Here is a 14,259-nt window from a genome sequence, read left to right as displayed (position 1 = left end):
TGTGCAGTCATAGACAAAATTTTATTGTACCTAGAAAATTAAGGCTGTCATTGAAAACAGTCTTTAAAAAAAATGCAATTATATGAGCCAATAATAATGGGTATTTTCATTAAACATTTTCTTTTCTGACCAACTTATTTGCCTAAAATCAAATTTCTTTGATCCGATCCTTCACTTGGGGCCTGTTTCTCAAAGTTACATGTAGGTATATTTAAAATCACTTGGAAAATTATTTTTCATGCAATAGTAATTATTCTAAACCATGTATTCTCTGAAAAGCAGGCACGATGAATACCCAAATACATTTATTTCCATCAGAAGTACCAGCAAGAACAAGCTACTAAGAATTGTAAATTGAATTGTAGCTTTGAGAAATTGGCCCTTAATGTCCTTAAGGCAAATGAAAAACGATTTGCGCATCAAATAGAAGGCGGTGGTACCTAAAATCCAAGTATGGCACTAAAGCTGGGCCAACAAGACAGGGGAATATGAATTGTGAAAACATGGTCTATTCCCAAGTTAAACACTGGTACTGTACATCTCTCTCTCTCTCTGAACCAATATTGACTCATTCTTCAGTGGCCCACCTACCAGTCAAAATATTTATATTTCCCTGCCCAGAATACGCTATCAATCTATACTCCAAGTAAAGACTGCTTCCACGAAAGAGCAGACATAAAACTACTTTCTTTAACACAATACTTTAACAGCTTCCATCGTAACACCCAACTTACTCCATGCTATTCATTTCAATACCTCAATGAGATCTAGACATACTCCCCCTCTAAAGAGGCCAACAGAGAGATAAGAGGTCTTTATTTTGGCAAAATTGAGACAAACTGGTCAAAGAGATGATGTGATGAAGCATTCCCTGAATGATGTAGGTGATACTGAACACATTGAAAGAATTTTTAAAAATTGATGGTCACAATGACCTTTTCCAAAATACAATTACTTATCTCAAAACCAAAAGTCACTATTTTGGGAAGTTTTCATTGTCAATGCAGATTCGCAGTGAGTCATTGTGATGAGTTATGATTTAATGTCGTCTTTTACAAAAATATACGGCATTATTGCCTGAAATTTAGTCGGGGTCCAAGCATGAAATAAACTATTATCATTATAAAAAGACTGCTTATGTGGGGATTTCCTGCCAGTTCTCTTTTTTTTATTGTAGGTCCTTTGAGTATCTGGCATCCTCCCTTTTCAACTTTTTGTAACCCTAAGCCAAGGCGACAATGATAAGGTAATAAACCCATTAGCCTTGATAACTAGAGTCGGTGGTACTATTGACTTTTCCCTAGAATGGGAGCTGCAGTATCATTCCTTCAGTTTTTATTTCTATAATGTCTCTTTTCAACATGCCCTATTGCCCCCAGGCCTTTCCAAGGTAAACTCAAAATACACTCTTCTTGCTAGATTACAAATATTTTTACAGAAAATTATATCAGGAAACCCCTCTGTAAATAGTACTCGGAGTTGGCATTAGCTAAAATCAAAATAGATGTATACTTTCTCCCTTTGAAGTAAACTACTGAAAAACAGTAAGATGCTAATTAATCGGTAAATCAGCTTTGTAAACATAATTTATAAAAAAACACAGTATCTAACAGAAGATGTTCACTGCTGCCATTTGTACATAATAACTTTCTGAGCATGAATTGACAGCAGCTGACTAAAGAAAAAAATACAAAATGAAAAAAATGACCAACTTGATCACAACACAATGTTAGTGTAGGTCCTCCTATGGCTTCTAGGAGCTTTCTGTTAGGGCATCTCAAGACAAATTAGAAAAAATGCCAATAATTTTAATGAGCCTTGAAATATCTACTCAATGGTTTCACCATGCCAATGGTTTAAAATTCAACCAAATTAGAGGTGTACTTATCCCTTGCCATTTTACTTGGAAACTAAAATTCCTCACTCATCATGCTAGTTTGCAATGAGTTAGGTAAGACATGCCCTAACCTGAAACTTATTTAAAACCTCAACCTTATGATTTTTTTATCATGAAAAAATCATAAGATTTAGCATTTCAAGCCATGATCATAAGGCACCAATGCTCCACAGTCCTCATGACAACACATCACCTCTGTCATGCTATGAGTATTAGTTTAGCTGCCATGCTGATAAAAATCTGAGCAACTAACTAGTCAAAATTATGCTTTTACCATTCTGCCAAATCCTCCAGCAACCACAACAAAGCTTCCTTGTTGTTCTCCAGAAACTTCTATCAATGATTCCATTTTGTAGTAAGGGTACGAAGCCAGAAGTACTTTGGTAGTTGGGTCCAGCTGGTCCAAAGAGGCTGCACCAACCCTGAGCATTACTGGCAAACGAGTTTCTGACCAATGCAACTTATATGCATTGTAATGGTCTCGCTAAAAAATGAATAAAAGTGAGACTTTTGATATAAAATAAATAGTAACATGTTTTGTGTTTGTGAATGGAAGTTGATTTATTGTAGGTCAACAGGGCTGTGTGGAGAATATATTCTTTGGTAAAAATATAAAGAGTAGGGATATTACATTCCCTCCGGAAATAATACAAAATAACCACAGAAATCAAATTCATTTACTCACTGCCTCTGCTTTAATGGCTGCTTGATCCGCAGTAGCAAACAGGTGTCTATATCGCAATGCTTGCGACAATATTTGAGCCCGATGTTCTGAGGAAAAGCGCATTGAATGTGCTTTTCCTGCGCCACCAATATTGCCCCCTCCACTGTCTTTGTTACGACGCATTGCAACCACAAATTCGGATGCATCTCCAGGCGTAGGACAAACAGAAAAGATGTCTGAATGTGACCACCGGTTTGTAACTTCAAGATTACTAGGGTTGTAAGTAGTGATCCCAAGCGTTCCGACGGAAAATATCCTTTTATATCTGTTTCAATAAGAAAAACCTCCATGAAATCAACATTAATATTAGCAACGACACTGTTACACAAACTATTGCTATGTAAAGCACAATAATGAAACCAGCATTTAGCATGCCCGCTAAAAATGTCTTAAGATCTAATATTTTTAATCTCTATGGAATTTCTTAACGTCAATAAAATGCTGACAACTTCTTTTAAGGGTCTTTTCATGCACAATGTAAGTCTGATGACTAAATAGAAGTCCACAAGAATGATTTTTACGGACTTTAAAGAAATTCCAAGATAAAATACATCTAAATTATATCCAAATTATTGTTTACTAAACTTACTTTCCACGCCAGGAATGTTTCGTGACGTAGAAACAGGCCACATCCTGGTTATCCTTAATTGGCATCATCTTCGCGGCTACCGAAATAACATGCTGTACTTGCATTTATTTTAATAATAAAGATGAATGGCCATTTAAAAATATGTCAAAGATTTACTTACCTGTTTATGTTGACTTTGCCACTGAATTACAATTACATACAGAGGGAATCACAAAAGTTCCTTTTTCTTACGAGAAAATACATTATATACTCCGTCGAAGATCACAACTTTGCAGGTCATTTAACATCAAACAAAGATATCAGCATAGTAAATAAGTGGGCGGTTGTCATTAATTAGTTATGGCACACGTCAACTTCCTCCGTTTTGTGTTAATATAATTACATCAAATGAATTCACACTTCAAGCACTAAAAAATCCGCATAGAAAAATACTAACTCCAGCACTTCCTCGCACAAGAGCAAATAACTATACGTCATTCACGTACTGTCATCTTCGTATCACTCTCAAACACTTGACAAAGAATCCCTGCCGCTATCATTTAGGGGTGTACATTCTCCTATTGCTTAACGCAAGTGTTTTGTTTTTTCCGCCATTCACTGTTACCGCCAACTATTATGAATGCTTCAAATTTTCAATGCCTCTTTCGATTAGAGCAAAGTTAAAATACAAATCGATCCAAAATGTTTTATTTTTTATTGCTATTACCAAGTTTTTAAATTGGTTCTACACATTAAAATCCTGACGTTTACCGATCATTTAAAATATAAGTAATTGATAATTAAGTTGTACAAAGTGAGCATCCCAAGCACGATTAGGCTTGCCGGTAATTATCTTTTAATGAACCAAACTTTTAACGTTAGCAATCACGATAAATATCCTGTTTTCAATTTTAAAATAAATTCCGCCAAGGTCAAATATGGGCACCTACTCTCACCAATAGATCCAGGAATTGTACTACCTGTGATACAGCATTTTTTAAATTTATATTCACAATAAAAATTTATTTTTTCATTTGAAAGGAGTATACTCAACATACAAGCAACTTATTTATACAACTTCTAACATCGGTACATATTTTACATTTTAGATAAAAATTAAAATCAATCTCTTAAGGATTTCCAACCAAGAATGAACTTTCTTGATTACCATGCTGCCAACCTGATAGTGTATCCACCTTTCTTCACTGGATTCTTTCTTTACGGAAATCCCTTCACAGATGGTTTCATATTATCTCTACGCTTCATTCTTATGATGAACCTCTCAGGTGCAAGGCTTCATTGTTTTGTAGGAGTAAGGCCTTCAGTGTACCAATAATATCAAAACATCACCTTCCCAATGAATCAGCTTTGAGAAGCGCTCCCTTATTGGATCATAGCTATGGTGGCAATGTACTGTTAATGATTTTCCACCTTAATGCCATAGTACAAACAGTTTCAGTCACACTGTGGTAGGATAGAGAGAATATGATTCGAATTTAATCTCTCAAACCATCATGCATCTCATAACTGAATCACACAATAAATTTCAATAACCTGATAAATCATCTAGACAGTCAATGCAAGACTAGATTTTATCTGGTGCTATATTGGCACGGGACAATTCAATATTCGGGGCAAGTGAGAAAATTCCTTTCTGTATGCTGCAGTTTCCAAAAAAATCACACAGGGCTAGAATTGAGCTGAAAGTATCCAGAGACACTTTAGTTTAAATCTGGGGCCCTTGGAGAAGCAGGTTGCTACGAGTAGTTTTCTGTTGAATGAGGAGAAGGAGCCCTAAAAGGCCTGCCCACCGAGTCCTCTTGGTCCATCGTGGTGACCCTCATTAAACCTAACTGGAACATACTGCAGACAGGGATAAAGAGTACCAAAGCAGAGTTCAAAGAAACTTCACGAGATGCTGCAACAATTTCAAAGATTAAGAATCATTTGCCTCAATGTGCATAAAAATCATTCACATCAATAAATTATTCCATTCAAGGTGAATGATTTTTACATTTTGAAATTGTACAGGTCCAACATTATTTAAATTCAGTGATGTAATAGGAAGTGGTGTTTCTATGTGGTTAGGGTCCTGGACTCCATGAGACAATACTGAACATATTACTCATTAGAGTGGTATGCCACCATGCCATGGCCAATGCACACACATACACAATTTATCTTCCAGGCGGATGACTGACTATTCCAAACTTTGATTACTTTCCCAGTACTAATGGTACTAGCCAACATCTTAATCACATTAAATTGAAATTATTCTTTCCATTTCAAATATAAATAATTTTTAATATAGAAAAATATCATAACATTATTCATTGCATAAAAATTCAACACAAAATTTTATATCAAACAGCTGGAAGCCCATTGTGAAACTTCAGTGGGTAGATCCTTGTAGTTTCTAACGGCATCCATGACTTGATCAGATGTGGCCAAAAAGTAGAAGAGCTGAAATTCTTTTTGATAAGCCTTATCAAAACCACTGGAAAATTTTATTTTCATGGAGCCTTTAGCTGCAGGCTGAATAAACTCCAACCTCTGCAAATTGTCACCACAGAAAATAAAATGGTAATAAAATTATGCATAATTTATTTTTCTATGAATAAAGTATCGCAATTAAAGAGTTTTGTGAGAAAAAAACATGAATGAAGATACACACATGATTTAAATGGCCACATTTCTCACCTGTAGGGTCTCAAAGGCACAGAGGGCAATATGCTTCTCAACGCCCTGAACTGTAGACTGTTTGCTGATAAACTTCTTATACTGAGCAAACACCATTTCAAAATTAAATGGCTCTTTGTCATATATTTCATTAAGATGTTTCATAGATATAACCTATAAAAATAACAACAATAAATTAGGCATTCAAAAAATTAGGAGTGAAATTGTCTCATTGAAAACTACCAATCTTATTTTCAAGCCCGAAGAAAAATCAATCCTGGAACACAATCCAGACAAAATACGTGCAATGAGCAACTACTTATTTCAAACAAACTAGTTTTCACACTTAATTCCTCCATGATAATAACGGAAACCACCACGTTTATCCAAGCAAGACATAGAATGATGGCTAGAATTGCATTCTACATGGGTAGTTTGACAGGTTCTCGAAAATCATAACTAGATGTCAGGGCTAGGGCAACGAGTTAGAGGTAATCCTTGATGAGTAACCATGTAACGCGTCAGTCCTCTGGGAAGAGATCTGTGGTTAAGATGCCTCTCTGTTGTTGTTCCCATGTTGTGATTTGTGAAGATAGAAAAAATTGAGACTTGAGCAGTGATAATATACTCTGTAAAGAAAGGTATGAAAGCAAAGGACATTCATGCTGAATTTCAGAAAACTCTAAGGGACTCTGATCCTTTACATTCCACTGTTCACAAGTGGACAAACGAGTGTAAGTTCAGTCAGGGCAGTTTAGATGATGATCTGTGCAGTGGTCGACCAAAATGTGCCACCAGCCCGCATTTTATTGCAAAAGTGCATCACAAACACAAAAGAATGGAACTTCACAAACAAATTTTGACCCATTGATATGAAATGAAATAATTTACTTTGTAATTTCACACACTTTGTGTTTGGAATTACAAAAGTGAATGGAATTACAAAGTAAATTATTTTATTTCAATATGTTATGCAAATTCCATAAAGTTACACCTGAGACAACAAATTTTGATTCATTTTAAGAGCAAGCAACATGATTTTCTGCCCCGGTTTGTGACCACCGATGAAACTTGGGTCCACTCCTATACTCCAGAGATAAAACAACCCTCAAATCATTGGAAACATGTTGATTCCCAACCATCAAAGAAAGAAAGGCAATACAGTTGACCAGAAAGGTGATGGCTTCAGTTTTTTGGGATGCGAAAGGGATTCTGTTCATAGAATATCTTTCCACCAGTCAAACAATTACTGTACAATATTACACTAATCTTCTGTGCCAACTACAGCAAAAGATACATGAAAAAGGGCCAGGTTTCGCAAGGAAGAAAGTCATCTTTCGTCAATACAGTGTATGCTCACACACAAGTGTCGTTGCCATGGAAAAAATACACGAACTAAGATATGAATTATTGCCACACCTGCCTTATTTGCCTGATTTGGCTCTATCAGATTTCCATCTCTTCCCCAAGTTCAAAATTTTCCTTGGTGGACAGAGATTCTCTTCAAACAAAGAACTAACAGCTGAATTAGACATGTATTTTGCAGGTCTGATGGAATCTAATTTTCAAGATGGGATCAAGACATTGGAACACTGATGGACCAATCGCATTAGTGTACAGGGGGGCAATACTTGAAAAATAAAAAAGTATAATTGAAGCAAGTTATTTATTTCTATTTCACTTCGAAAACTTTTCAAAATACCCTAGCATAACTCTTATCACTGGTGAGGAGCCATCATCCTTCATCTTCCTCCAACCTTCAGTTTCTTTAGCCCAAAGAGGTGATATTCTACACTGAATATTGGGTGATATGAAATGACCACATCAGGGGCATGATCTTTCTGGTGCTGGAAATGGGCAATTCATCTTGCTTTTTATTTTAGATTGTCAATGTTCCAACTCTTCATTATGTTAGTGAGGATGGGTCTCAGCAGCAGAATTTTCTCGCATGAAAATGATGTTGTTCTCATTTCCTTAATTGTATTGATATTTATGGACTCCACTTCTGCCTTCAAGAGAAATGCTTTGCCATTTTAAGGGGCTAATATCAAAAAACATACCTATATCTTTAAATGCGGCAATGCTCAGCTAAAATATATACAATAAATCCTTCAAAGCAAACTTTCTCCATAGTTACTTCCCTTATCATCCCTGCACATCAAAAGTTGTTCTCCTAAAATGACAGCTAAAAAAATCCAAATTACCTTATATTTGATACCATCTTTTATTTGATTCAATATTATTCTTTGAATTTATTGCCAAAATGACTTTTAAAAAACTACAGGAGGATATTCATGTGACCTGGGTTTCAATGCATAACAATACTCACCTGAAAATTGATGTAAATTTATTTTGCCAATAAAATCAAATCATGATATACCATTAAGATCCCACTCAGCAATTTAATTAAATGCTTTTGTTACTTATGACCATATTTATATCAATTATGTTGCATGTTTGCATGTTGCAATTATGTTATATAATTAGGGTTGCATGTTTAATAGTAATTTTGCAATTTTTGACTTGAAAAAATATCTGAGCCTCATTAACCACCTATTAGGTGCCTGACAGCAAAAAATGTGACCGATTATGTATTGTCTCCTCCATTGAATTATGTCGTCATTGTTCACTACGATCAACAAAACACTGAAATTGGCATTCATATGCAAATTTCAGTAAAATGTTGACACAGATCAAACTATTTAGAATGAATGAGATATGTAAAAATGAAAAGACTGATACACTGAGACCCATGATGCTTGCTGAAAAGCAACACATGTGAATGATATCCAATAATGTCATTTGTTAATTTAGGTTAATTATTTTGTTGCTTTTAAAACCTTGCAAATGACTCTTCCAAGACCCCACCACATTCAGCCAAAAAAGTGCACCGTAATATCTTCATTTCATTAGTGATTTTTTAATGTTTTTACCTTGAGGAAATAGTCAAAATACATGTGAGACACTCAAGAGCAATACTCATATTGTCAGCTAATGGTAATGGATGGCACTAGGGAGAGAGCATGTGACCACTGCACATAAAAGGGCAACCCACTGCTGATAATGTAACAGGTATATTCACACTAACCTAACAAGTGAATGTACCATGTGACAGTTGCTGCTGGGTTTGTGACTGAATGAATGAGCAAAGCCATTAGAGTCAAATGATTGGACATTATGAAACACAAGAAAGGCCATTTAAATGCAAATTTTGCATTCCTTTTTATGGAATCCCCAATTGAAACCTGTTTTTTTTATCTGGCACATACCATTATGAATGATATCCCAATTGCACACTGTCACTGAATGGAGAACAAAATTGCAGGATGGATTGAAATAAGATATGACAACTTCCCTTGAGCAAAAAAGAACTAAACATAGAAAATATATTTTTGTCCAATTTTATATAAATTGCCAGAGCAAGCTGGAATATTGTGACCTGATCTACATTAAAGGATCCCACATAATTGTGATGATAAACAACGCAACTATACGAGCTATTTATATCACCTGACATCCAGTAACATAAAATTTCAGAATGATTTACATCCCAGAGGAGGCCCTAATGGACACTACATTTTGATGAAATAATAATCACTGCTGGCCATCCTTGTCTGACAACTATGACAGGGCGAGTCCTACATGAAGGTCATTATGTTAATTTCATAATCGACTTAAAGCTACTTGCCAATTTTATTGCTACTTAAATCATTAATGAAATACTATTTCCTATGTAGTTTACTATACTACCAGAATCAGCAACTCACCAGACACAATTCCAAAATAGACAATCCTTCCAGCATTTGTATCTTAGAATCAACTCCAATAAACAACTTTGCGGTTCTGATGAAGTCTCCTTCTTCCAACATGTGATGCTTATCACCCAGGTGTGAAGTCATGCACATCTAAGGAGTCAAAACTTATTAAATTTTTCCATTATCCATATGAAAAATAACTCCATTTTATTTTCTTATCACATATGTTTCATCATAAAATATTGACTGCAAAATTACCAAAAAATTTCGAAGTATTCTTTCATTTTTGCTAATATCCATTAACTGCCTCAGAATGGATGCTACTTCAACATTAGAGAGAAGGGACTTAATGGAATCATTCCAAGTTTGAATTATTTTCTTATCACCCGGACATTTTAGCGAATTTTTTGGCAGAGAGAGCAAATCAGATGCTATGCTCGTGAAGGAATTTGCATCCCCACCCTCAGGCAAAAGTAGTATTTGCCGGTGAGAAAACCTTGAGCGCACTCTTTTCTCTAGGAGCTCTGTAACATCAAGGCGAGATGTTATCCCCAGGACACATATTGGAGCCTGAAAATAAATATTATTTACCACTTAGCTTGTTTACTTGATTCACTTACTAAATTAATCATCATATTATCCTGGCTGTTGGAAGTTTAATCCTTCCTGCATTACCTTCCTTAAATCTAATCTTTGTTTAAGGTAGTTGAGAATTAAAAAAAAATAACCAGGAAAATTTTCATAAACAGCTCTAAAGATAAACTGAAAGAGATATAAATGGATGCAGGAAAGTAGCAAATATAAAAAGAGGAGTGAGGCGAGGTGGTCTCCTATCTCCCTACCTATTTAATTTATTCAACGAGAGAGCAATTAAAAAAATGAAAGAAAGGACTAAAGATATTTAAGTGAATGGAAGAAGAATTCATAGTATCCACTTTGCTGATGATATAGCAATAATTGCAGACTCTGAACAGGACATGAATAAGATGCTGAAAATACTATTTAGAGATAGAGAAGATTTGAAAATGAAAACAAACAAGAAAAGAACAAGATAATGGTTATGGAAAATGAAAATAAATTGTTAAAACACATTTTAATAGACAATACTACCTTGGATTAAGTTGCACATTTTTTCTACTTCCGGAGTATTATTAACAACAAAAATAAATGTGAGCCTGAGATTAAGAGGTTTCCCTTGATATAGCCTTGGAAAAACAAGCATTTCAAAGCAAGAAGAATTTATTTGTCAATAACCATATAACGATTAAAGCCAGAAAAAAGTTCATCAAAAAATTTGTTTGGAGTATATTGTTATATGGATGTGAGTCATGGACAATTAGAAAAGCAGGAAGAAAGAAGAATGAGGCAAAGGAAATGAGGACTTTCATGAAACTTACAAATAAAAGCCGGGTAGAAAGAGGAAGTAATGTAAAAGAGATCGCTCTTAAGGACAATAGGACAAAGAAGAGCAAAATCAATTGGATATTTATTGAGATAATATCAATCCCTTAAGAACATATTTGAAGGAAAAGTTGTAGGGAAAAAACCAAGAGGACATTCCAGAGCTGCTTTCTTCAAGAACATCTACATCTACATCTACTCAATACCCCGCAAGCCGCCGCAAGGGCGTGTGGCGGGGGGTGCTAGGACACCACCCATAATTTAGAAAAGAAAAATAATAAAAAAAAATCGCATGCAATAACGACAAAATCATATATAAAAAAAACATGGCATACATTCATGCATGAACACTTACACCCCACACACATGCAAACACTCAAACTACCAACTAACATACACATGCACCTGAAAGTATACCTAACATCTCTATAGTGTTTAATTTTGTTCCGACTTGTAAATTCAAAGTTTTTAATATTTCTAAAGTGACTTCGGTTTCTTGCTATTATGATTACTGATTGTTCGGGGAAAGAATGAGTATTTGTACCTATCTGTCTTGGAATCTATCTCCCTTAGTTTATCTTTGTGGTCTGATCTACCTAAGTAGTGTGGGGCCATTATAATTCCTTCAGTGTCATATTTAAACTCGTTTGTTCTGAACATGGAGCATGAAATGGACTTCAGATCATATGCTAGCCTGGAGTAAGCAGCAGTGAATTGAGATGCATAGCTATTGTGACAAGGCACTGCCTTTAGAGTGTGATTACAGCTATAACGATTTTACAAATAAACTCTATAGATGAAGCTGTAAATTGCCTTAACTCTTTGAAATAATATTTTTAACTCACTTATTACCAATACTTCAAAGGGTGTATTATTTTAAATTGCTTCCATTAGCTACCAAAATTCACTCCAGGTAATCAAACATCTTATAATAAAATTGCATGTACAATAGTATAAGCATCTGGGGTATGAATTATGAGAGAATATAGGATAAAAATTAAAAAAATCCAGGTCCCATTTTTGAATAATTTAGCTATGGCGATTTGAGCCCAAATTCAAGTGATTTGTCAAAACACCTCCAGGTAAATCCAAGCTGTATTATTTCCTAGTAACCAGAACTTGAGAGATACCAAAAGTTCCCTAGAGAAGGGAAAGGACTGAACCCTTTTTCCTAACGAGGGAAATTTCATTTCCCATCAAACTATCCCAATGGTTGATTACTGTATTGGTAGCAGGCCTGATTAAAATGATTATTTTTTGTTCACAAATACCACTTGAATCTCATTTTGATCACGATATGCTTTAAGTAGAACCTATTTCAAGAGTACCTAATTATTAGACTTGGAAGTACAGAAGAAATGATTGGAAAGGCCAATGAGAGAAGGAAAAGAAAGAATGAAAAAAATAATTTAATAGGAGAAAGAATAAAAAGATTTGTATACTTTCTTCCATGGAATTATTTTTTTCATTCTTTCTTTTCCTTCTCTCATTGGCCTTTCAAACCATATCTTCTGTACTTCCAAGTCTCATAATTAGGTACTCTTCAAATAGGTTCTACTCAAAACATACCATAATCAAAATGAGATTCTATATACTACTACTACTCCAAAGCTTGGTTGTTGAGGCATGAAAATATGATGTAAACCGATGGGTTTTCAAGAAACGAATGCCGAGTAGAATGTGAAAAATAAAATGGGCATAAAGGAACAAATGAAGAAGCTCTAGACATAGTAGGAGAGGAGAGAGGCCTGCAAGGCTAAGTTTATAGAGGGTAGAAAAAATAGATGCACATCCATTGAGATCCAACTTTAACTGGACTACATTGATAAATTTACAACAGATTTTTAACAATGCAATTTTCAGGGGTTAACCTCGGGCACATTTGTATAGTAATCTTTGGAATATAAACGCTACAACAATTATATGAAATAGACCAAACGAATTAAAATAAACTAAATATTAGGCAGTATTACACCAAAGGAAAGAATTTTAAACAATGAAAAACTTACCTGAGCTGATTGAGAAACATCAAATAAATTATAAAGCAACGTTTGATTTCTATGGTTACAAAATAAATCAAATTCATCCAAGATAATCAGAGTTGCTTTTGAAGTTCCCTTTTCCCCTGATCTTAAACTTTCCAAAAGAAATGTCAGGTTTTCTGAAATGTACGGAACGAAAGGTCAATAGAAATCTTAGTTTCGATGCACAATATTTTTCAGTAAGTTTTAATTAAATCCACCAAACCTGAAAATGATCCAAAAACCTTATCTTGCACGACATTCTCCAACTTCATTTGCCGAGTCATGTCTTTTAGTGAAAGTCTGTCATCCGTATGTATCAATCCATTAAGATGTACAACAAGTGCTTTGTGGTTGAAAGCCGAATCCCTTTCAAGCTCGTTAAGAACATCATTCACTAACTGGAATCGGGAATAAATAATTAGTACACAGAATCAAAATTTATATTTATTTCGCTACAGTATGAATTATATATTAACTGAAAATTTAATATCCAGCATATATGCACTGAAAATGTACGAAACTGTTGACAGAGGAGGCAGTGAAGAGCAGAGGATATCTTAACGATTATAATTACAACGGGAAGAGCATTTGGGCGAGGAAAGAAATCCCTTTATCGTCACTAGTCCGATTGCTCTAACCAGAGGTGGCAGGGTGTCGATGATCAAACGATTAATTCTACGGAGACCACTTCATGAACACACTCAACATGTTACTCGAGAAAGTACCGGAAAACTGATCCCGAAAAGTTAGTCATCATCTATCATGATAGAGAACATAACTAACATGTCAGACATATTCCTTAAACTAAACATTCTTTCTCAGCTAATTTCACCATCTAGAAATTACAAAAAAACTTAGTTACCGTAGTTTTTCCGCAACCTCTCGGCCCAATTAACAGAGCTGAATTGCTTTCACCAACATTGACTGTTCTAGTCATTAAATCAAAAACGTGCAGCCTCTCCTTTGAATAACCTCTTAAAACAGAAATAGGCCTTAAAATTTTTTGCTTCAAAATTTTTCGTATGGCCTCAATGTTCATATGAATTTTTTCATTAGTGTCGTTAACCCCCATATTATCCTTTTAAAATCAATGATTTTGAAATTCGACCTTTTTACTTATACAATACAGAGTCAAAACTTTACTTCAGAGATTCTGTTGATAATACCAATTGACTTAAAACCCTAGTCTTCTTCGATTCTATAGGCAAGTT

The 14,259-nt window shown here is 34.8% G+C and overlaps 2 protein-coding genes across 2 annotated transcripts in view; both read right to left on the bottom strand.

Annotated features, from left to right (window-relative positions):
* The window catches only part of Rme-8 (receptor mediated endocytosis 8), an 84,050-nt gene extending 80,319 nt beyond the window's left edge, over positions 1-3,731 (bottom strand). The window contains exons 1-4 of the mRNA XM_071587281.1: positions 3,371-3,731; positions 3,211-3,286; positions 2,583-2,886; positions 2,172-2,381 (exon numbers count right to left, since the gene is read on the bottom strand). Coding sequence (XP_071443382.1) covers positions 2,172-2,381; positions 2,583-2,886; positions 3,211-3,278 — 582 coding nt within the window. The 5' untranslated portion in view covers positions 3,279-3,286; positions 3,371-3,731. The remainder of the gene's footprint in view (positions 1-2,171; positions 2,382-2,582; positions 2,887-3,210; positions 3,287-3,370) is intronic.
* Positions 3,732-5,547: 1,816 nt separating this feature from the next.
* Positions 5,548-14,251, bottom strand: Orc4 (origin recognition complex subunit 4). Its single transcript, XM_071588162.1, has 7 exons — positions 13,911-14,251; positions 13,272-13,446; positions 13,034-13,185; positions 9,882-10,193; positions 9,636-9,773; positions 5,890-6,042; positions 5,548-5,742 (listed from the first exon to the last, which is right to left on the bottom strand). Exons 1-7 carry the CDS (start codon positions 14,118-14,120, stop codon positions 5,548-5,550), a joined length of 1,335 nt encoding a protein of 444 aa, XP_071444263.1. The 5' UTR covers positions 14,121-14,251.
* Between the last annotated feature and the right edge of the window lie 8 nt (positions 14,252-14,259).

The sequence above is a fragment of the Hetaerina americana genome, unplaced genomic scaffold (genome assembly GCF_022747635.1).
Source record: "Hetaerina americana unplaced genomic scaffold, ioHetAmer1.1.p SCAF_3, whole genome shotgun sequence".
NCBI lineage: Eukaryota > Metazoa > Arthropoda > Insecta > Odonata > Calopterygidae > Hetaerina > Hetaerina americana.
This window is presented reverse-complemented; position numbering and strand designations above follow the sequence as displayed.

Excerpts from the sequence above, each read along its gene's own strand:
- Orc4 (XM_071588162.1), bottom strand. The coding sequence starts at position 14,120 with ATGGGGGTTAACGACACTAATGAAAAAATTCATATGAACATTGAGGCC. Across the intron at positions 13,186-13,271 it reads GGTTTTTGGATCATTTTCAG|AAAACCTGACATTTCTTTTG; the intron begins GTTTGGTGGATT and ends CGTACATTTCAG. Across the intron at positions 9,774-9,881 it reads GAATACTTCGAAATTTTTTG|ATGTGCATGACTTCACACCT; the intron begins GTAATTTTGCAG and ends TTGACTCCTTAG.